Source organism: Anastrepha ludens, chromosome 3 (genome assembly GCF_028408465.1).
Source record: "Anastrepha ludens isolate Willacy chromosome 3, idAnaLude1.1, whole genome shotgun sequence".
Lineage (NCBI taxonomy): Eukaryota > Metazoa > Arthropoda > Insecta > Diptera > Tephritidae > Anastrepha > Anastrepha ludens.
Window position 1 is genome coordinate 126,931,827 of NC_071499.1, and position 22,321 is coordinate 126,954,147.

At 36.2% G+C, this 22,321-nt stretch overlaps 3 protein-coding genes across 4 annotated transcripts; 2 read left to right on the forward strand and 1 right to left on the reverse strand.

Annotated features, from left to right (window-relative positions):
• Positions 1-7,627: 7,627 nt before the first annotated feature.
• On the reverse strand, positions 7,628-11,297 carry LOC128859118 (DNA topoisomerase 3-beta). The gene is made up of 7 exons (XM_054095861.1): positions 11,045-11,297; positions 10,217-10,964; positions 9,955-10,155; positions 9,293-9,887; positions 8,934-9,188; positions 8,474-8,870; positions 7,628-8,402 (listed from the first exon to the last, which is right to left on the reverse strand). The coding sequence occupies exons 1-7, from the start codon at positions 11,133-11,135 to the stop codon at positions 8,101-8,103; spliced, it is 2,589 nt and encodes an 862-aa protein (XP_053951836.1). The 5' UTR covers positions 11,136-11,297; the 3' UTR covers positions 7,628-8,100.
• An 894-nt stretch (positions 11,298-12,191) lies between these two features.
• Positions 12,192-18,240, forward strand: LOC128859119 (myb-binding protein 1A). The gene is made up of 5 exons (XM_054095862.1): positions 12,192-12,573; positions 12,635-12,829; positions 12,900-13,085; positions 13,151-14,554; positions 16,360-18,240. The coding sequence occupies exons 1-5, from the start codon at positions 12,265-12,267 to the stop codon at positions 18,142-18,144; spliced, it is 3,879 nt and encodes a 1,292-aa protein (XP_053951837.1). The 5' UTR covers positions 12,192-12,264; the 3' UTR covers positions 18,145-18,240.
• A 431-nt stretch (positions 18,241-18,671) lies between these two features.
• Positions 18,672-21,611, forward strand: LOC128859120 (serine/threonine-protein phosphatase Pgam5, mitochondrial). Of its 2 annotated transcripts, none has more exons than XM_054095864.1 (2): positions 18,672-19,524; positions 20,820-21,611. In XM_054095864.1, exons 1-2 carry the CDS (start codon positions 18,949-18,951, stop codon positions 21,126-21,128), a joined length of 885 nt encoding a protein of 294 aa, XP_053951839.1. In that variant the 5' UTR covers positions 18,672-18,948; the 3' UTR covers positions 21,129-21,611. The 2 variants fall into 2 exon arrangements, with proteins under 2 accessions (XP_053951839.1, XP_053951838.1); XM_054095863.1 differs by having other exon boundaries at positions 18,682-19,524; positions 20,817-21,611.
• The last annotated feature ends 710 nt before the right edge of the window (positions 21,612-22,321 follow it).

A 22,321-nucleotide genomic window follows, 5' to 3' on the forward strand; every position in this document is an offset into this window, starting at 1 on the left:
AGGTGTCACTTTGCGGATGATTTTCAAATGTGAACAAGCAAAAGCATGTAAATAAATACTTTGGGAGTTTATTATTTGCTTTTATGTACCTAAAAGTTGTAAATTTGAATGAGTAAAGTAGTTTCTGTTGACCGCCAACGAATTTGCGACCTCTGGCTGGCATAACACGCACACATTTTTATTACACCTCGAATAAATGCATACATGCATACATACATACACATATATGTATATACATACATGTTTGTATATGTATGTGTAAATACATTTGTATATATGCCTATATGAAGCATCACCAGGGGTCATTTATTTACATTAGGTAGCCTACTTTATTGGCTTTTTTAAGAAATCCTTTGTATTGAACTCAACTATTGTCGACACAATTAAGTCCGTTCTTTGCATACAAATGAAAAAATTTGCAAAATTGGATTTTCGTAAGTATCCGGACATTTTGATTGCTCAAAGGCTGACACATAATTTTTTGGATAATACCATATTTTGCTGTTTACAGTTACTGCTCTGCAGAAGAGCATGCATGGCCGTGTAATTTAACTAACAAATCTGTATATTCAAACCCAAATATATACACACATACGTATGTGTGTATTTGCTTAGTAATGGCAAATTTTTTTGTGCCTACAATAAATTCTATTGTTTATCAACTGAAGCCACAAATATGTTAAAAGTATAAATAAACAGCAATTGTGTGCGCCAGTGGAAAGTACACAAAGTACATTTGTACATACACACATACATACATGTCTTTGAAGAAAAAAGCTCACTTGATTACACAAAAAGTACATAGATAGGCATAAATTTGTGAATCAGTGCGTGCTTATCTCGTAAAATATCCGTTTTATTGAAAATGTTTCAAAATTATAGCAGGTCAAATTGATTTATGTTCGCGTCATATGTTGAAATTTCATAACATTCGATTCTAACCAAATTACTGTTGTTATGCCTCTGATACTTGACCCTTTGATTCTTTGCTAACTCTGTATCTGCACACATACATATGTATGTAAGAACATTCATTGCTTTCGCTTAAGTTATCGTGGAACGGATCAAAAACGGGTGGGCAATTTTATACTAAAAAATCAAGTTAAGCGAATCTGGTGAATATTATCTGAAACGCCGCCACTACTCAGACTGGTCGATTTCACAGTCTAATTTACATAAAGTGGAGAAGTGGACTGAAGCAGTGTTACTTCACATTTTGGGGCCGATAGGTGCTAACAGGAATGCCCACAGCCAACTCAGTCTAATGTAACCTAATTCATCAACTTTTTCTATAACCCTTCCATTTAAATAAAAAAAATTTTAAAATTAAAAATTAAAATAAAAAAATATTAAAAAATTATATTTAGATTTAAAAAATTAAAATTAAAAAAATTAAATTGAAATAATACTGTACAACATAAAATAAAAATAAAAATTCCGATAATGGAAAAAATAAAAAAAACCAGATTCTGATAGTGCATAAAATATTGTTTTTTTGAAAATAAATTTGGTACATATAAAAATTAATATTCTTCTTCTTCTTAATTGGCGCGATAACCGCTTACGCGGTTTTGGCCGAGTTTAACCGTGCTGACCGGCGCCAGTTGGACACACCAAGTGAAGCCAAGACCTTCTCCATCTGATCTTTCCAACGCAGAAGAGGCCTTCCTCTTCCTCTGCTACCACCAGCCGGTACCGCATGGAGCCGAAGCGTTTGTATCCATTCGGACGACATGACCCAGTCAGTGTAGCCGCTGGATCTTTATTCGCTGCCTATGTCTATGTCGTCGTAAAGCTCATATAGCTCATTACCGCTAAAAATTAATCATCCTACCGAAAAATGTATATCTTTTGCAAATGACGTCGTACGTAAATCATATTTGACACTTGTAAACTAGACAGCTGCAGTGCACAAACGGACAAGCAATGGAGCGCGTAAAGGTCAAAATAAAGATTTCCATCACTCAAAATCGTTTTTTTTTTTATTTAGTAAAAACATTATTGAAAAACCAAGAAGAATGATTCATTTTTCGCATACATACAAATGTAAGTTATGGTATACATCTTCCGTTTTGACTTAATTCTAGCATTCAAAGTTGAATTTTGAGCTTTCGTGTATTAAGGGGTTAGGAGTAGTCAGAATTTTAAAAAAATTGGATTCTTTTTTTTGCATTTCGAGTTATTCAACAATTACCAAAGGGCGCTCGGGCGCTCCGAAGTGTTCGAGATCAAGCAGCTGCAAGAAACCGACTCCTCGGGTATTATTGTTATGAATATCCATTTTGATGTACATATATATGTATAAGTATACCTAAATATATATGTTCCCTATATATACCCTACTATATATATTTACAATTTCTAGGTAGTAGAAGTGCTGAAAAATATTTTTTTGTTGCCATTATGCCTGTAGTCGTTGCACTGAGCAATCGATAGTTGTGTGTTAACATAAATTATTTTTTAAGATACTTAAATCGAATTTTATTGCAAATGTCGTACATTTTAACCGTTACATGCCTCTGTTATGAGTACTTTTTGCTCTTTGCCTCAAAAGTTACAAAAATGTCCATTTATTGAGGCATCAGAGAGCTAAAAAATATTGCCCGATGTTTTTTTACATAAAAATGTCGAGCACATCATATATCTAAAATGTAGGGATCATTTACTTTCATATGCCGATTTACCATAAAAAAGTACAAAAGATAACAACTTGACAAAAACAAAAATTCAGACGTAAACTTGAAAAAAAATTTTCCAAAAAGTTTGATTTCGTCGTCCAATCTTATCATAAATGTCCTGCAAAATTGTATTTCAAGGTTATGTTAACTTTTCCCTAAGCGCTAAGACAAGTGTCGAATAAGTTAGTTAATTCTTTATTTTTATTTTAATTTTTTTTTTTTTTTTCAACACTTAAGTATTTCAATTTAGTTTTTAGTAGTCTGCGGCAAATTTAAGTATAGCCTTTACATTTGTACGCCTTTAATTAAACGGATAAAATGTTTTCTAATGGTGTGTGAATAAAACGTAGAGACTGTAATTTGACTATAGCTTTAACATACTGTGCATACATGAACATACATACACAAGTAAAGACATACTCACATACATTTATATTACACCAGCAAAGCTGACTAACTGATTAAATCGATTTATAGTATAATTAATCACGTAATTTTTAAACACAAATGTTTCTAAGCAGTCAGGTGTCACATTAAAATCACAAAAACAAAAAACAATTAGAAAAAGGCAGACGAATTTAAAATTGGAAAATATAAAAATGAAATTATTTAGGGCAGTGAAAAAATAAGCTTGCTTTAAGAACATTTTAATATGCATTTGTATGTGCCATAGGCATTTTTTTACTTCTTCAAGTATAATAAATATTGTTCTTCTCTGCTTGATTGGCGCGATTCAACTTACGCGATTTTGATCAAGTTTAACAAAGTTCGCCAGTCGCATCTTTCTCGTGCTAATCATTGGCGTCAGCTGGACACACCAACTGAAGACAAGTCCTTCTCCATAGCGCTTCTGCGCCATAGGATAGGACGGGCATGTTGAGAGCCTTGTGGAGTGTTACTTTTGCTCATCGAGAGAGGACTTGACTACTCAATTGCCTACTTCTCTGCTGAATTTCAAGGCTGCCATAATAAGTAAAAAATATTAGTCATTTTATTATATAATTTTTAACGAATTTACATGCATTCACAAAAAATATTACGTGTATACGGTGCTTTAATAGCACCTGACCCCACGAGTATTTGTTTGTTTTACTCATTCAAATAAACGAGTGCGAACCGCAATTTTTTAAATCGCACATTTTCAGCAATTATAAGGCTCTGACTAGTATAAAAGCCACAGATACATGTGTATATAGTATGCGTTTTAAAAGAATAAAAGAACGTATAATAAGAAACAAAGAATATTTTAAAATGTGTAAGCAAACTGTTGCAAAGGCAACAGTGGCTGCATGCTACTGTCCTGGCAATAGAATACTTCAAAAACCTCAAATACTACAAAAGAAAGTACGAACTTGAAGAATTTTTGGTAATTGATTCTGAGGTATTGTATTTAATACTCTCCTCTATTTTGGCGGCAGGTTCGCACCTAGAGTCTTTAGATTTACAAGAAGTTCAACTGCCATTTTGGCGAAACCAACAAAACGCGCAGAAGTATGCTATAATGCGTAAGCTAATGGTAAGACTACATAACTTAAGGGCTTAGGGGTAGTTAGAGGCCTAGTCAATTGGTTTATTTTACAAAAATAAAAACATAACATTAATGCACCATGTTTCGACTTTATTTTAGCAAAATTTAAAAAAAAAAATTATAATTGTAAAAGTAATCGCTGTTTGTGAGGAGAGCGTTTCTCCAGAAGTCCCTTGCGGTGATCATCACAAGTCCTTGGAGATTCATTTAAAATCAATTGGACAAGAGAAATTAGTTTTGTTAATAGATAATCTTCTGCCTGCTCGAAGCTTTTTTCAAAATTAACAATATGGCCGCCTCAGAAAATATTTTTCAGATTTTCGAGAAAAAACCGACAATTAATTGTTTAAAAAAAATCGAAATTTTTGAAAAAAAAATCCTTCGATCAGGCACGAGTTTTTTATGTTTTTCAAAAGCAGTATAAGTTTTATTGAAATCTACCAAGCGGTTTTAAGTTACAGTGATCACCAATTCAAAACACATAGTTTTGAGAAAAACGCATTTAAGTTTGCTATCTGCTCCGGAGCACCCGAACGCCCTTTGTTAACTGAAAATTTTTGAAAATTCTTCATATAAAAAACGCTAGCATTCGTTGAGTGGACTCTTTTCCCCAACTTGTGCTGTGGGTCTCTATTTTGTCACACAAATGATGCGCCTTACAATTTATGGCGTCTCCAACTCACAGATAGTTTTTCTGAGAAGCGGTTTCCTGACAGAGATGTGTTCTGAAAAAACTTTTTTCTACCCGCACCCACAACTAACCAATAGTAGTCACGCATAAATCATTTCGACTATGGTAGTGCTTGTTCAATTAAATGACTTTAATGTTAGGTTGGGATGAATTAATGTTTATGGATGGTAACAGGTCTGCGGCGATACATATCTGTGCAGTTTTGAAGCGACGCCACGAGATATGGGGTCACAAAAGAGACAGTTTTATTCAGATCTACTCAGAGCCGTTACATTATCCAGGGGCCACCATCTGCAAGAGCTCCGCACTGCCTTAATGATTGCGTCAGTGTCCACTCCTTTTTCGAGGCTCTCTCTCTCTTCTTTAATATGTATATGTGTAATATATATAATGTATATAAGTTACAGTGATCATATATATATATATATATATATGGCGTATTTGTGATGTGCGTCTTGTTGTTTTCCACAAATGGAGTGACCTAAATTTTTATAAATTTACGCCGCAATCTTCGAACGGCAGATGGTTTTTTATGAGGTGCTTCTTCAGGTCAGAAGATTGATCTATCCAATTGGTGTTTCATGCCCGGAGTTTCAAACCTGTGAACTTCCAAATGGTAGTCATGCTATGGCGGTCGCTTTAATACTTGTAAGAAATCAATGAATATCATTTCGATCGCATTCCTAACGAGTATCGAGTTAAGTTATTAAATGATTGGCGGAAGCCAATTTGACGTCATTAATGACAGCACAAATATCAGAGAAACATAAATAAAAGTAAACAATGCATCATAAATTACAAAAAGAGTCGCCAACAATATAAGTAATATATACTATGTGTATATGTATATATTATGCATATATGTGTAACTCAGCATAAGCATATGTAAGCATGTAAGTACATATCTACATACATATATTTAAATACGATGACCAGGGGCCACAAATGTGATGTGACAAAGTCATGCAACTTTGAAAAAAACAAAAAAACAACATTGAGGAAAAACATAAATATCGCAAAAATATTTGCTGCATATGTAAATGGATGGTTGTCTGTATTTATTTATGTACGTGAATATTTCTAATAATAAATTCCCAGACAGTGGTATTTTTTCTTGCACATTAGAAGAATTAATTGTGGGAAGTAACGCGCAAGTTCTAAGAAATATTTTTTTTATTACAAAATAAAATTAAATTCAGCTACAAGTTCAAAGCTGCACATGCGCAAATACTAAAGGGTTTTTCAATTGGCGCGGGTCGATTTTGGCGCCCTGTGGCAGCCATTTTGTTTTGGTGACATCTGTCAAATCTTTTGTTTATTATTCAGTTGTTTATGCCAAATCATCATGGCAAGTTACACGATTGAACAGCACGTTCAAATGATAAAACTTTATTATCAAAATGAGTGTTCATTAACGCAAACGTTGCGCGCATTGCGCCCATTTTCCGGTAGACGTGGTGGCCCTTCCAATTTCTTATGGCCCATATTGAACCATATGGACCTAGACATGTGGTTCCAGCAGGACGGCGCTACGTGCCACACAGCAAACGCCATTTTATTCCATTTCAACATCTACCCGCCCTTATTGAAAAACCCTTTATAAGAAACATGACATGACACACGGCTATGTATGTATGTAATAATGTATGTACATTACCTACCTAAATTGAACATTTTTACAAAATGGATGCATTGTACCTGACATTCGTTTACATTGCCTACAAGGTTGCAATCGAAAAAATTCCCACCCATTAACACACAGGTTTGTTGCTGCCAGTTACAAATTTGCGAGTAATTCAGCAGCCACTGGAAAGTTTTATGGTTACTTCGCTTATTCGTTCAAGGCAACAGGGAGGGGGCTTCAACAGAGCGAACTTCAACATAGTTCAACACATGTAAAGGTACCTGCTTACATGTTGGGAGTAAGTAATTTGAAATTGAATTTTAGACAAGTTCACATTTTGTGGGCAGGGTGGGTTATTAGCTGCGGCTTGTGCTTAGATTGTCAATTATTTTCGTTAAGGGATTAATAAGACTGTGAGTGGATTTAGACAATTTGTGGTTAACAGGTAATAATTAAATATGGTTGCCAGCCGAAAGCCTCTGCTGCTGGCGCTGCGTTTGCTTTAGTTTATTTAATAACTTGATATTATGTAAGCTTTATAAAAGACAAATACAAAATTAAAAAAACCATTAAAAAAAACATAAAAATAAAAAAATATATATGTATGGTAAGCAATAAAAAAAATATATATGTACTATATAAAAAAATATATATAAAACATATAGGCATATAAAAAACAAATATTTAAAACAATAAAATAAAAAAAAAATATTTAAAAAAATAAAATAAAATAAAATATTTAAAAAAATAAAATAATAAAATAAAAAAAAATTAAAAAAAAAAATTTACGAAAAAGAATATATTAGACAAATTAATAACAACAATAAACAAAAACATAAAATAAACAAAAAAATATAAAAAATTAAAAATAAAATAAAAAAAATAAATAAAGGTAAGAAACTAAATACAAATAAGAAAATAAATAAAAATATTAAGAAATATGGGCACATAAAAAAAAATTGTTACAAAAAAAAAATTCGAGTGAATAAAGCAGAAGTAAAATAGTTTTCCATTTAAATTAAGCAATTTTAAATATGCATTTTCATATCATTTAAATACATATGTTGTTTTCAACAAAATCCATAGAAATGATAAGTTTTCCCAATTATGAAACAACATTATTTTTTCGTCCTCAATATTATTTTTTTAATTTCTCTACGATTTGTTGTTTAAGTAAAGTTCACAATTTTAGATAAACGGTTTACTTAATGTAACTTATGTATTTGCACTCTATCATACAATTACTTAATGTAATTTAAAGTAATTATTGGAGCATATGAGTTCGTTCGTTTTTAAATAAATGCAATTACAAGAACATACACATTGAACTTACTTACTCTTTAAGGGGCACAATGTACATATTTTATATATATAAAATTACACCACAAAAACTGTACAATTCAATAGCTACTGATTTTTGTATAATCTTGTTTTCGTTTGTTTTCATTTTAAACAGGCTTTTTAATATGCACTTATTCTTAGCTCCTTGCTGCTCGCTACTTTTGTTTGCATTGCTTGTAGAACGGTCAATCGCATAAATCTACATCTTACTGTTTTGTTGTTACGTTGCAGCTAATGCTTAAACGAAATATGCTGCCAATTGTGCCATTTTATCCTTCGGTTGTCGTGGACCACGCCCACCACGTCCACCGCCTGCACCGCCGCGTCCACCTTTGGTACCACCACGGCCACCGCCTCGGCCACCACCACGCAAATTCACTGGTCGCGATGCGACCGCGCGATGTTTCTCCACCAGGTGCGCAAATATGTTGGAACAAAAAACACAGCCGCTTTTCTCTTCTGTGCCATCCTTGAATTTCGTTTTATCCGACTTGTAGACAACATTGACTAGTTGAGCGCCGCATTCCGTGCACTTTTGTTCTGGTGGAGAGCGAGGCAGAAATCATTAAAAGTAACCGTAATTTTATTAAAAAAATAAAGCTTCAGCTTACCTTCCACTGTTACTTTGGTGGCACCTTTGAAACAATTGATTATGACGTCGCAGCGATTGCAGCCGAGCTTCCAACTAGGCGCCAATGTGCAATCCAGCACAAGTACACCATGTTCGCACTCCACGCAACTGGAAATGCCCAGCGTATTGAGTGAGTGCGGGCAGGTGGGGTGCGTGCATGAGTTGCAGCCACTATTTTTTGGCATATCTCTGAAAGGTGGACGGTTGTAGCAGTACGGGCAGAAGGGATACGAACGTCCTTTGGCGCCTGTTGTAAAGGCCAGCAACTCGAAATCGTCTAGTGGGCATTTGAATTCACGATAGACTTTAACATTACCGCCGTTCGGCAACGAATATGTTTCGTCACAATGCGAACAATGCAGACGTGCTGGTTTCGTCTAAGAATAACATCAAAGCCGTTAATTTGTATTTCTGTATACAGTAAAATTGATATGTCGTACTTGTATGTATTTCATGTAGCGCCTGCACTTGCCGCAACGCGAATGGGCCTTGCCAGTTTCGGCCAGTGGTGAGAAAGACACCTCAAAGAGGCTGTCCATGCTGGAAATATTTTTAACGAAATACAAAAACTTCAGGCGGAATATTTCAATGGCATGGCGCAGTACAGCTTGGAAATCTGCTGAGCCTTTGGCAATTAAATTTAACATACGCTCCACCTCCGAACGCATTGTGGGTAAAACGAGCTCGGGATCGATCTGAAATGGAATAGGGTTTATTGACGGGCATTACTTTCGCCATACGAATTCTCATTTCCTTTGAAATATGCTTAACATAGTTATATATGGATTGCGAAACTGACCTTCTGATACCCATGCACTAGCACAATTCCCAGCGTTGTTGGTATCAGCTTGCGTCCCGTCTCGATGCGCACATAATTTCGTTGTGAAATGTTGTTGATATGCACTGGTATAGAGGCATCTGTACCAATGCCATGCTGCTCCATTAGGGTAATCAATTCAGCCTCGGTGAGGTAGTCCGGTGGTCCTGTTTGAGATTCGACTATACGCACGTCATTTATGGCAACCTTTTCACCTTCAACAAAAGGTGGTATAGCTTCGTCACGTCCGAACGCCTGCCAGGTCATGACCTTTGTGAAACCAGGATCGATTAGTACGCTTGCGGTGCTGATGAAAGTCTCCATTCCGACGCTCAGTTTGGCGGTGGTTGTGCGATATTTCAAGTCGCGAGATACGGTGCCGAGAAAATGACGACAAATGAAATCATATACGCGCCAGGTATCTTTATCGAAGTCACTGCGATTAGCCAGCTTCATAGGGGTGATCGGTGGATGGTCACCGGCGTCCTTACCATTGCGCGGCGAATTGAAATCGCTCAATACGCTACGCGCTTCTTCACCAAACTCGGAGGAAGGTTGCAATATCCGTAGAACGGCGCTAGAATTGATCACCAAAGAAAATTTAAAAAAATGTCTATACGAAAAAATGTTTTTTGTTCACTTACTGCAAATCGAAATTTGCTGGATACTGATTGGTTTCTGTACGCGGATAACTGATATATCCCTGGGTATATAATCGCTCAGCGATTTGCATTGCTTGAAAGGGACCTATACCAAGTCCCGAACTGCAAATACGCATCAATTCCACGGTATTTAAAGCCTGCGGACGTCCTTTGAACTGTTCTTTTGAATTTACACTCTCCACCCTAAAAATATGCAATATACAATGTAACTTCACTGCTTCAAAGCGTTTTAAAATAAACATACAGAGCTTCTTTTTGCTCCTTGACGCGCTGCATCAACATGATGGCAATATCCTTTTTGAATACACGCCCCCGCGCCCATTCCAATGTAATTTCTGGCTGTCCAGCCAACAGTTGCAGATACCAGAAACTCTCTGGCTTAAATGTTTGTATATCATCATGGCGTTTCACACAAAATCCCAGCGTCGGTGTCTGACAGGGGCCGTATGATATTAACGACGAGTCTAAATCGCCATAGCGTCCTTGGAAAAATTTTGTTTGGAAACGCGTAAACGCACAACCAATGCGCAAATCTAACTCTTGACGCGCATCCACTGATTTCGATTCATTTTCGTTCGGAAAACCTAACGATTCCATTGCGCCTTTTATATCCTTCTCGGTGATGGCAGAAAAGTGAGCGCGATATGTTACGCTTCGGCTATATACATTTGGTATGATACGTGACACAGCGTCCATCACTTCATAGCAAATATTTTCGCCTTCTTTATCACAATCGAGCCAGAGCACCAAATAGTCGCAGCCACGCGCTTCATTCGCCAGGAAGGAGCGCATATGTTGTTTAGGATTCGCTTCTTTTTTTTCGGTAGGACAACCGAACAATTCAGCTGGATCTACGCGATCCCAAGAATTGTATTTGCCCACAAAATCTAATGACATGACGTGACCGCACACTGACGTCATTCGGAACAGCACGCTGCGCTCATCGCGGAATGAACCAACCCATTCATGGGTTGAGCAGGAATTACTGGATGCTATAAAACAGAGAAAATAATAAAGCTTATTTAGAATTATTAATAAAGATTTAATTAAAAGATCGGTGATGATGGTAAACCTTTTTTTGTCGTGCTGCGTCCATTTGATAGAATTGTGGCAAGAGATGCCGCCAGCGAAGGCTTCTCCGCAATCATTAATACTTTCTTCATTGTTGTTGCACTCGAAATAAGCAGGAGATTTTATTTCTGCCTTATATGTGTAAATATTTAAAGTTTTCTCCCAAGTTTTTATGTGGAATTGAGGAAAAATGCTAGAAAAGGAAAAAGCACAGTAGTTAGAGAACGTTAATGTATATTTAACGTTCTCTGCAGTAGTGGTGCTACTGTCAATTAAAGCAGTGCTATTAAAACTATATTGGAGGTCAAGCAAATGGCATCCAAACTACTGACTTAAGTGAATTCAACTATATATTAAATTTTTATTTCATTTTTGTTTTTGGCAGATTTTTGTACTTTATTAAATGATGTTTTTATTAAAACTCCAATTGCGAGTGTGGACTGGCAATAGAAAACACTTTTGTGGATTAAAAGAAGAAATGCAAGTTGAAAATAATATTTTACTTTATTATTATCTAATTGTATTAACGGCAGCAGGCCGTCGAAAAAGTGTTGTTAGAGATATGGGGCTTAATAATTAACAAGTAGTTTGGCTGCTGTAAAAACAGCCACATACTTTTAGAAATGGAGCAGGAGTTGCAGAACCAAGGAAATGGTATGCTCAACGATAGAGGTGAAAACGAAAATACACAGCTCGAGTGCTCATTATATCTGAAGACAATTTGGTTTCTTCCACCTTTTTTTTTTGCCTTCATTATTATATAATAACTCTTTCTTGCTAATATTCAAAGTTTGTGCTCTTTACTTATTTGTTTATTTGTTCTTTTTTTACTTTTTCGTTTCAGTTTGATTTCAATAAATTTCCGATTGTAATTGCAGAAGACAACGATTTGTTCGTAATTCGCAAGGTAATTGGGACTGAATTACTTACAAATTATACGTTCTTTACACTTTGTATTTAAGTAAATTACGAATAAGAGAGCGAATTCCGAATGAGAAAGTGAATTACGTGACGTGTGAAAATAGCAAAAAACTACTTATATGATATGCAATTGATACAAAAATAATTATTATTACTTTTGTATACTTGGCATCCCTTTGAGAATCATATTTCTTTTTCTATCTTTCTATCAAATCTGGCAACCTTTGTTGCACATGTGCTTGTTGGCCATAGTTTGTTATTTGAGAAAATTAGCAGCAGATTTAAATAAATTCTGGAGGAATGAAAGACAAACTAGCGAAAAAAGCAGCGAAACGTGATTTGCCTGCTGAGGATGAAGGAGAAATTGAAATTAGCTCCTCGACACCTGCAAAGTCACCCAAGCAAACAAAGTTTATGTTGAATGGCGCAACTAATGGCCAAACAGAGGTGGCCTCAGTGGAGAAACTCCCAGCAGGAAAGACAAGTGCCACAGTGGGCAATTCGCTTTTCCAACATTTTACCGAGTTGACCAGTGAAGAGGAAGAGAAGCGCATGAAAGCGGCACTACAATTGCTACAACAACTGAGCGAAACTAAGGAGCCAGAGAAGGTATGTGGTTTAATTGTTCGCTTTCAAGACATGTTTCTTTATATTTATTTGAAATTTACAGCGTAAAAAAGAATTAGCATACACGCTTAAACGCCTGGTACGTGGCTGTGGCGCTGCTACAAACATCTCGCGAGCTGGATTTTACACCGGTTTAGTTGCGCTATTAAAAACATTCGATGAGCAAGATATTACACTTGAGGATATTTTTGATACGATGGAAAAAGAGTTGCATGTGGGAACAACAGTGGCCAATAAAGTAAATTTATATACTTCTTTCACAATTATAATTGGCTATTATGCATATTAATTACATGATTTTTGAGTAGGACGATGCCGATGCTGTTGTGGGTAAAATATTAGTTTGCGGTGCGGTGCAACAAGCCTCGCGATTGCAAAACGTTGACAATGATGAACATTTGGAACGTATAGCAAACACGCTTTTGAAGGCCACTAAGCAGCGCAGTTATCATGCCTCACTTGCTTATGCTCTACTCATTGAAATTATGGAAAAGGTACACATACATATGCTTTTTTTCTATCCAAAATTTGTGACTACCATATTTATGTTTTTGAACAGCTTTCTGCCAAACAATTTAACACTGTCGTTTGGCCTTTACTGCAAACTGAATTACGCCGATCGTGGCCAAAACAAACTCTACAAACGGTACATTGCCTCATCGCCGTGCAGCGTCTCTTTCCAAATACCGTGAATGCGAAATTCCTAAAATCACTTTTTGGTAGTGCTGATCTACTACAACCGGAGAGCTATGCTCATTTGTATCGGCTTTTCTGGGAACACAGCAATATGCAACTTTTAACACACCCTGCTTTTGAGCATTTCGGAGCTTACATATCTAAAAGTGAGAACCTGAGCTCTTTTTGGACACAGCAGGTTGATGCTGGATTGGAAACAAACAACAAACTACGCGAGTTAATTACTTTGAAAATAGCCACTGATATATTTACTAGTTGGCAGCAGTTACATGAGGCGGAGAAGAAGCGTGTAGTTGTTGCGGATTTATTAAGTCCAAATTTCATGCATCTGTTAGTCGAAGGACTTAAAAATCAAAAACAAAAGAAAGATGAAACATTAAAAGCTTTCTACGATGACTTCTTTGAAGCTCTGGTTAGTTGTTGCACACATCTTGGTGATGATAAAGAACTAGTAGCCGTGATACGCCGTCTTATACTGTCACCTGGCTTATTTGAAATCGAGAAATACACGAGCACACGTATTGTACATCAAATAATCAACGCTTTGGGGGCAACGGGCATTAAGGAAATATATACACTCTATCGAACCATCTTTCTAGGTACGCAGCCGAAAAATATCAGCAACGCAAGTGAAACATGGTTGAATTTCGAACGAATGAACGCTGGTTATATGCTGCAGCATCTTCTAGCACACAAAGCCGTGCGCCAAGAATATAAATGGCGGGAGCAACAATTGCGCTTTCTACTCACCTGCGGCATATTTCATGTCTCGGAGACAGTAGAAATATGCAAAAAGGAAAATGCGTCCCCGTTCAGCAAAGATTTTGGTGAACAATGCAAAAATATGTTTTTTACAAGCCTGCAGAATCGACTGGTCGACTTGCAACAGGAAAAGCAGCTGCTTTTGAAACTGGTGCAATACTGCAATGAACGCATTGAGCAGAAGCATGCTGCGAAACATTTCCGTATCAAGCAATACGACGAGTCATTACATAAATACTGGCAGCAAATGTTCTTAGCGGTAGGTGGCAACGAGATGAGCGCTAAGAAACACGCATCGTCGAAATCGGCGAAAGGGACAGCCGGTGACAACAAACTAGAATTGATTTTCCAAATTTTGCTACTCAGTATGGGATTGCAATTGTTCCGCGAACCGGAAATGTCAGGACCGGTTATAGAAGACTTGCTCAAGTGCATGCAACGTGTCAAAGAGAAACACAGGAATAAGCAAAAGGGAAAGGAAGTCGTCAAAAAAGCTAATGCTGAGGTAAGTTGAGAAGTGCTATATACATATATATTTTTTAATTTAGATAAAAAGTTTATTGGCTTGGGTACATAAAATAAATATTAGTTTGGGGAAAAAGAAATCAGTTATATTTGCGAAAAAAAATATGCAAATGGTCTAAACGTGTTTTATGGTCGATCTATGGCCGGTTAACTTCGATAATTTCTGTGATTTTATCGACATTTTCTTTAACGTCAAAAATGCCTGAACGGAATCTACGAAACCAAAATTGCTGTAATTAGCGGTTACAGTATCGGCGCCATAAGCACCATTACAATTTTAACGATCTGGCTTGCATTTTCGCCATTATCAAAGAAAAACTATAGAATGTGCCAACCCTGTAGCTTGCAACTGAATATAAGAAACAAAAAATTAGGGGTGTGCGAATATTCGAAATTTCGAACTATTCGAAGCGAATCGAACCGAATTATTCGATCCGAGATTCGACTCAAATATTCGAATGTTTCGAATTATTCGAATGGTTTGAACTATTCGAACTATTCGAATTATTCGAATGGTTAAAATAGTTCGAACTATTCGAATAATTCGAATAGTTTAAATAATTCAGATAATTCGAATATTTAACTGAGTGCATGCTTTTTTTTATTTTTTTAAACGATTTTTCTGAAGATTTCAGGTCTAATAAAAGCAAAATTAACATGGCTTAAAGTTCATTGTTTAATCTTCGGTTAGGATATCATTATTTTTATATGATTAGTAGTTTTAAATAACTTGATATAGGTTTTTAAATGATATCGATTCTTCTAATCGTACGTATCGATCGACACATGAAATGATTTCTATCTTAGATGAATGGTTAATCACTAATCTCTTATGCATATTACAATTCTCCACTACAGTATTGTTCTTAAACCTGTTTTCTAATTTTAATGAGTGTACATTCAAGTTTATACTTGGAAGCTACATATATCTGCTTAGGAAAGGAAAAAATAATACTAAAGTTCATGAATAAAATACCATTAATTTCATATCAAAAAAATGCCGAATGCAATTGGCTTTTCCAAACATATAGTATTATTTTACATGACAAGTGTATCTACAGCCACTATCAACGAACTATTTGGTGGTTGATGGCAACTATACTTGGAGTCCTAACTTTGTCCCGAACTCCAAGGACTAGAATTATCAAGTCTGTGAATAGTATCCACAGCTACTGATCATGTATTACTTTAGTGAATATGTGTGAAAATATATTTGTTGATAAAGAGCAAAAATATTCTTAGAAAGAAATTTTTAATTAGAAAAGTTTATTAGCTTATAATTATTTATATTGTTCAAAATATTATTGATAAATGTTATATTCAACGATAATTAAATGATAGAAAATTTATTTTATTTTTATTATGTAGAATTACTATAATAGAATAACCTGTTTAGGATTTTATTTCTTCGGATAATTCAAATCGCTCGAATTATTCGAATATTTCAAACTATTCGGAAATTCCGAACTATTCGAATATTTCGAACTATTCGATATTCGACTCGAATAGGGATTCGAATCGAATGGGATTCGCACACTCCTACAAAAAATAGCAAAAGAATTTTTTTAGTGTGAAATGTCACTTTGACAAGCAGAATAAACTTTAAATTGTTTTATCGATACTTTACGAGATATCGATCACTACAGCTACCTACCGAGAAAATAATGGATTTCTTTTTCCCAAAACTAATATTAATTTTTATTATAAGGATGTGTGAACACCTTAACTTATATACAATGGATTTTAAATCAAATAATTCGTATTAAAACAAACTATATTTTTCAGGTTGAAGAACCCGAATGGATTGAGGTGGTTGTAGATTTATTTCTGCATCTACTTTCGCAAAATGCCACCGTGCTGCGAAATATTGTCAATGCACTATTCCCCCACTTATGTGGCAGCCTTAATCTGACCGTTGTACATCAGATATTAGCTGTGCTGGACATGAAGGATGGGCATAACCCATTAAGTGCACAAGGAGAAGAAAGTGATGCAGAAAACGATACCGAAGATGAGGATGAAGAAACAGCGACGAAATCTGCGAATGGTAAGGCCGATAGTGCCTCGGAAGTAGATGAAAATGATAACGATGAAGAAGATGATGAGGATGATGATGATGATGACGATGATGATGATGACGATGACGAAGAGAACGAAGCTGAAGACGATGAAGCTACCGCTGCTGACAAACTGCGTAATGCCGTCTCGCAAGCGCTTATGGAACATGGTGGTGTGCCTACCGCGGGCGACGATGACGATGATATGGCCTCAATCGATCTGAACGATATGACAGAAGAGCAGGGGCGCAAACTTGACGAAGCTTTAGCTGAAGCCTTCAAAGCAATGCGTAAAACGGGAGGAGGCGGATCAGCTGTGAAAAAATCAAAGAGCTATCGAATCAAGGTCACAACAGTCATGCATTTCCGCATACGCGTTCTCGATCTGCTGGAAATCTATTTGCAGCAGCAACCACCATTGCTGATCACTATTGAAATTATGCTAGCTTTGTTTAATATGCTTCCCTACTGCGTGGGAGATGAACTAAAGCCACTACAAATCAAAGTGGAAAAGGTGCTGCAAAAGTTGACAGCATTGAAATGTGATGTCGCCGATGTGCAGGAAGAAGAGGTGGTGGCCTTCATACGTCTAATTGTTGAACAAAAATCACCAGTTTCCGCTTTTGAGACAATGAATAAGTTGCGCAATAAATGCATAATATTCCTAGTCGTTGGTGCGAATAAAATTGCTGCAGAAAAAGGTGCTGATTCCAAAAAAGTGCTTGAGCTATGTCAAGAATATATCCAGGAATTCCTACAGTCGCGCAATCCTAGCGTTAACATCACACTGTTGTCCGACATTTTCCGGCTACGTTGGTGTGGTGTTTGGGATTTAGCTGTGGCGTTATCGCGAGAAGGTCTTACAATGCAAATACGTGCCTTCCGCCGTATCCAAATTTACGAGATCCTCGATGTGCTATATAAAAATCATGATCTGCAGCGTTTGGACGTGTCTATCACAAAAAAACAGTTAAAGGTCATTGAAAGTTCGCTCTGTACCCATATTAAAGCGCTTGCTGCCAAAACAGATGCCGAAGTCTCGCCGAAGGAGTATTCTGTTTTGATACAGTTACTGCTCCAAGCACAAAAGTGTCATCAAAGGCTGCAACTGAAATCGGTGCTGGCCGACATTGAAATTGGGCAAGCTGTACAAAGGATGCGCGCCGACACAACGCAGCTTTACCAGCGTTTCTGTGCTGCCTATAAGCTGCCTGTGGTACGTAACAAAGGAAAGCAAAAGGCAACTAACAAACAACATACAGAAGAGACCGCAAATGATCAGAAAGAACAGGGCGTTAATGAGGGCAGGGAAGCGACAGACGCTATGGAAAATGGTACCGACAATGAAACGCAGAAAAAGCGAAAGAAGTCCAATGATAAAGCGTTACGCAAGCTGAAGAAGCAAAAGAAAGAACAGCGTTTGCAGATTGCTTCAGCAGGATTAAATGGCGGTTTCGCATTTGCGCGGCAAACGTCACACGAAGAGAATAGTTCGGCTGAAGAAGAGACGTAGTGTATTGGAGATAGTTAGTTACGTGAAAAATGTATAAAAAAATTTAAATGTATTTTTATGAAAATATATAAATTTTAAATAATATAAAGGAGCAACGATTTTTACTTCAGAAAAAAATGGAATGCATAATTAATAAGAAAAAGGATGTATACGTTGATGGGCAGAAAACTCGCCAAATATGTTATTCCCTTTGATTTAAAATTTATTGGATGTTGGTGAATACCAAGTCGAATGTGTGCTAGGTGACATCAGTAAAACACTGAATTGTTTGTCAACTAGTTCTGTTTTTAAAGATTCGCCGGTTTGTTTACAATCAGATTAAAATTTTGACATCCAAACCACCCAATTGCGAAAATAAAATACTTGTAAACTTTGTTTTTTACACTACTGCTACCATACAGCCTCATTCTCTATTACGAACGAAAGGTCAGACGAACGAATTGCCTCCAGACGATTTCGTTTGTCATTGGCGCTCCTTACGTTATACGCCAACACTTACGTTACAGCTAAATGTGAAACGAAATCAGTTACTACATCAGTAAGCAGTAAAATCATAAAATAATCGTTTGTGAAAAGATAGAGTGAAAACGAATGTGAAAACTTTTTTCACTTCACGTTACGCAGATGTGAATTGACCCCCAGAACTACTGTTACGTATAAAATGATCGATAACTGTAAACTTGATATAGCAAACTTTCACCACTAACCTTAATTGCTAATCAAATCAGCGTTGTTTACGTTTCTGCCGCGCTGTTAGAGACAAAGTAATAAAATAACGTAATTTTTAATCAGAAGCATTAAATTATGGTTGCGTGGAACAATTTACGCAAACTAAGCAGTATTGCAGTCGGTACTGGTGCAGGCCTGGCAGTTTACTACTACCATCGGTTGCGCGAACCCAATAATCTAGTGCAGAACTCGTGGACAACTTCCGAAAAACCAGTTAATGAAGCCGCCATCTGGGATCAAGATTGGGATTGTCGTGATCCCAAAAGTTGTGTACGCCCAGTTAAAAATGACTCTCCGCAGGAACAAAATCGTTACAATAACGAATTGGAGAAGATGCGTGTAAGGGCGACGCGCCACATTGTGCTTATTCGCCACGGGCAATACCTGGACGCCGGCGATCACGATAAGGATCATCATCTTACGGAATTGGGTCGACTGCAAGCGAAATATACGGGTCAACGTTTACGTGAGTTGGGCATCGAATGGGATAAAATTGTGATTTCGACAATGACACGCGCTCAAGAGACTTCCGAGATGATACTCAAAGAAATCGACCATGATCCTGAAAAAGTAAAGCATTGCCACTACTTGCGCGAGGGCGCACCTATACCGCCACAACCGCCTGTGGGTCACTGGCGCCCCGAGAAGTCTGTGAGTTAGTTATAATAAGAATACGTAAAAACATAAAAATGAGGTTAAATAGAACTCTATGCTTTTTTGTACGGTACTAAAATTTATAAGTAGAAATTAAAATGAAACTTAATTTAAAATATTCGGCGGTCAAAAGTAAATTGTGCACATTTAAAAAACCACAATATCTCAAAAACTACTTATCCGTTTACAAAACTAAGCACAAAGAGGTAATTAAAATACTTTTATAGGGTGGGCCATGTAAAATTTCCTTTTTGAATCGGCTATAAAAAAAAACTAATCGATGTTTTTTCAAACTTTTTTTTTTTTTGAAGATTGAACATTGTCATTTATGAATGAAAAATAATATCGTTCAAATGACTGCCACGACTGGCTTTACAGTAGGCCATTCGATCCACCCAATTATTAAGCACATTTTCGATTGTTTGGGCTCCAATTTCATGAATGAAAACTTCGATTTCGTGTTTTAAAGTATCAATCGTCTCTGGATGGTTCGCATAGCATTTGTCCTTAACGGCTCCCCACAAAAAATAGTCCAACGGGCTTAAATCACAGCTCCGAGGCGGTCAATTGATATCGGAGTGTAACTTTGGCAGTGTGACCAGTTGCACCACCCTGTTGAAACCAAATGTCGTCCATGCCATTCTTTTCAATTTTTGGAAACAAAAACTCGTTGAGCATGTCACGGTAACGCTTGCCATTTACTGTAACCGCGGAAGAAGAAGAAGACTCACCACTTTGGAAATAGGTTTTCAATATCTCCCAATTTTGTTCAAGCGTATAGCGTCCCATTTCGTAAATGTCAAGCCTTAAAGTAAATTATGAACACATTTGACATGTCGTTTGTGTTACCATTCTCAAAAAAATAGGTGGTTCAAAAACCAAACGCTGTATGGCCCAACCTGTATAAAAATGTAAAATGGAATTAAACGCAAAAAGCCTATTTCAAATGAAAGACAATTGAATATACTTTTTAATGAAATTACATTTATTTTATGTTAGCTGAGAAAATCTTCTATAAAATCGTTTTATGTACTAACTTTTTTTGTATTTTTCATAAAAAGTTGACCATTTCTAATTTAAAAAAAGTTATTGTGGTTTTAAAAATGCATACAATTGTCCTTTCACTTTCAATGTCTCCTCCATTTTTAGTTTCCGCATACAAATTTTAGTGCCGCCAGTTTGGTATAGTCTATCGAACCTATTTTTTATCGACACGCTGCGTATTCTTTAGACCCAATGTTTTCTTGCCGTCTTGTTGGTTATATTGAACTATAATAATTTTCTTACAGCAGTTCTTCCGGGATGGCGCACGCATTGAGGCGGCTTTTAGGCGTTACTTTTATCGCGCTCATTCCGATCAAGAGCATGATTCTTATACGATGATCATTGGCCATGCAAATGTTATACGGTATTTTGTATGTCGGGCACTGCAGCTACCGCCTGAAGCATGGCTGCGCATGAATATTAACCATGGTTCCATTACTTGGCTCACCATAAGCCCATCGGGTAATGTTTGCATCAAGCATTTGGGCGAAAGTGGCTATATGCCAGCCAAATGCCTATCGAACCGTATACCGCGTGAAGTGAAAAATGTTGTTTAATTGGCATGCATAGGAGAGGAAATTAAAACCAACTAATAAAAGTATAAGATGAAAATGATTAGAGCAGAAAGTGTTGCAGAATTTTATAGCTAATGAATTGAATTCGTAGGAAAACAGTTTGGTACAGGAGCGAACATAATTGAAATATTAGCTGAGAGAATTGAATTAGTTATGAAGGAAAGTATGTTGATCTCCTGCCAAGTAAGATCCCATTGCCATAAAACAGTTCACTATTTTTGTCGTACTTAAAGTATACCAGATTAACAGTTTCTAGTGCATATCTATTAGAAATAACAATAAAAAATTTTAATAATATTTATATATTTAAGTACGTTTATACTAGCATACAACACCGTTTATCCTTCGAATTAGCATTTATACCCACTAAAAAATACTATACTGTTATAAAAATAATTATGAACATTGCCTTAAATGAGATAGCACTAAAGTAAAATTTTATCCGAATAAAAGTCTTTTAATGAATTTTTTGGCGATTTCATTGGTCACTGTAATTTACTAAAAGGCTGTACTTTCCTTTTCTACCACGATATATTTGCTTATAATGTCTAAGTGCGTGGACCGAATTTAAAAATTATAACACGCAAATGTAGTCACTATATCAGCCTTTCGATTTATATTACTTTTTATAAATTAAAATTAAGAATTAATAGCAATATTTAACGTTAACCCTCCGATGTTCGGTGCCTTATGATGCGGTAAGTGCATCATAAGGGTCTGCCCAGACCCATACAAATAATGTAAGAAGTACGGTTTTAAAAATAATTTTATTTATTTATTTGAACGGATTAGTATTAATTACGAAGAGCAATTGGGTTTACAACTATATAGTTGCATGGAATGTTTATTAAGACATATGGGACGATTACATTTGCTGCAGTTATAACGAGTTTTACGTCGCTTTTTCGAAGAAGAAGCAGCACAATGGTTGCACGATGACCGTGTTGAAGCAACTTGACCATATGATTGTTGCTGTGCTGCATCTGATGTCGATGGACAAGATTCCGGTACCTAAAAGTAGCGAAATAATTTATTTTAAATTAGTAAATATGAATACATGCATACACATATCTTTATACGCGGAGATATATGTAGGTGTGTATATAATTCATACTCACCTTGATATTGAAAAGATTCATTGCTTGTCTTATATGAGCAAACCTGCATACTAATGG

What these genes read in the sequence shown, in the direction of transcription:
- LOC128859118 (XM_054095861.1), bottom strand. Translation starts at nt 11,135, where the DNA reads ATGAAGAAAGTATTAATGATTGCGGAGAAGCCTTCGCTGGCGGCATCT. An exon ending in CCAGCAAATTTCGATTTGCA is followed by an intron (nt 9,888 to 9,954) that starts GTAAGTGAACAA and finishes GATCAATTCTAG; the next exon opens with CGCCGTTCTACGGATATTGC. An exon ending in GCTACATGAAATACATACAA is followed by an intron (nt 8,871 to 8,933) that starts GTACGACATATC and finishes TGTTATTCTTAG; the next exon opens with ACGAAACCAGCACGTCTGCA.
- LOC128859119 (XM_054095862.1), top strand. Translation starts at nt 12,265, where the DNA reads ATGAAAGACAAACTAGCGAAAAAAGCAGCGAAACGTGATTTGCCTGCT. An exon ending in GAACAACAGTGGCCAATAAA is followed by an intron (nt 12,830 to 12,899) that starts GTAAATTTATAT and finishes ATTTTTGAGTAG; the next exon opens with GACGATGCCGATGCTGTTGT. An exon ending in TCATTGAAATTATGGAAAAG is followed by an intron (nt 13,086 to 13,150) that starts GTACACATACAT and finishes GTTTTTGAACAG; the next exon opens with CTTTCTGCCAAACAATTTAA.
- LOC128859120 (XM_054095863.1), top strand. Translation starts at nt 18,949, where the DNA reads ATGGTTGCGTGGAACAATTTACGCAAACTAAGCAGTATTGCAGTCGGT. An exon ending in ACTGGCGCCCCGAGAAGTCT is followed by an intron (nt 19,525 to 20,816) that starts GTGAGTTAGTTA and finishes ATTTTCTTACAG; the next exon opens with CAGTTCTTCCGGGATGGCGC.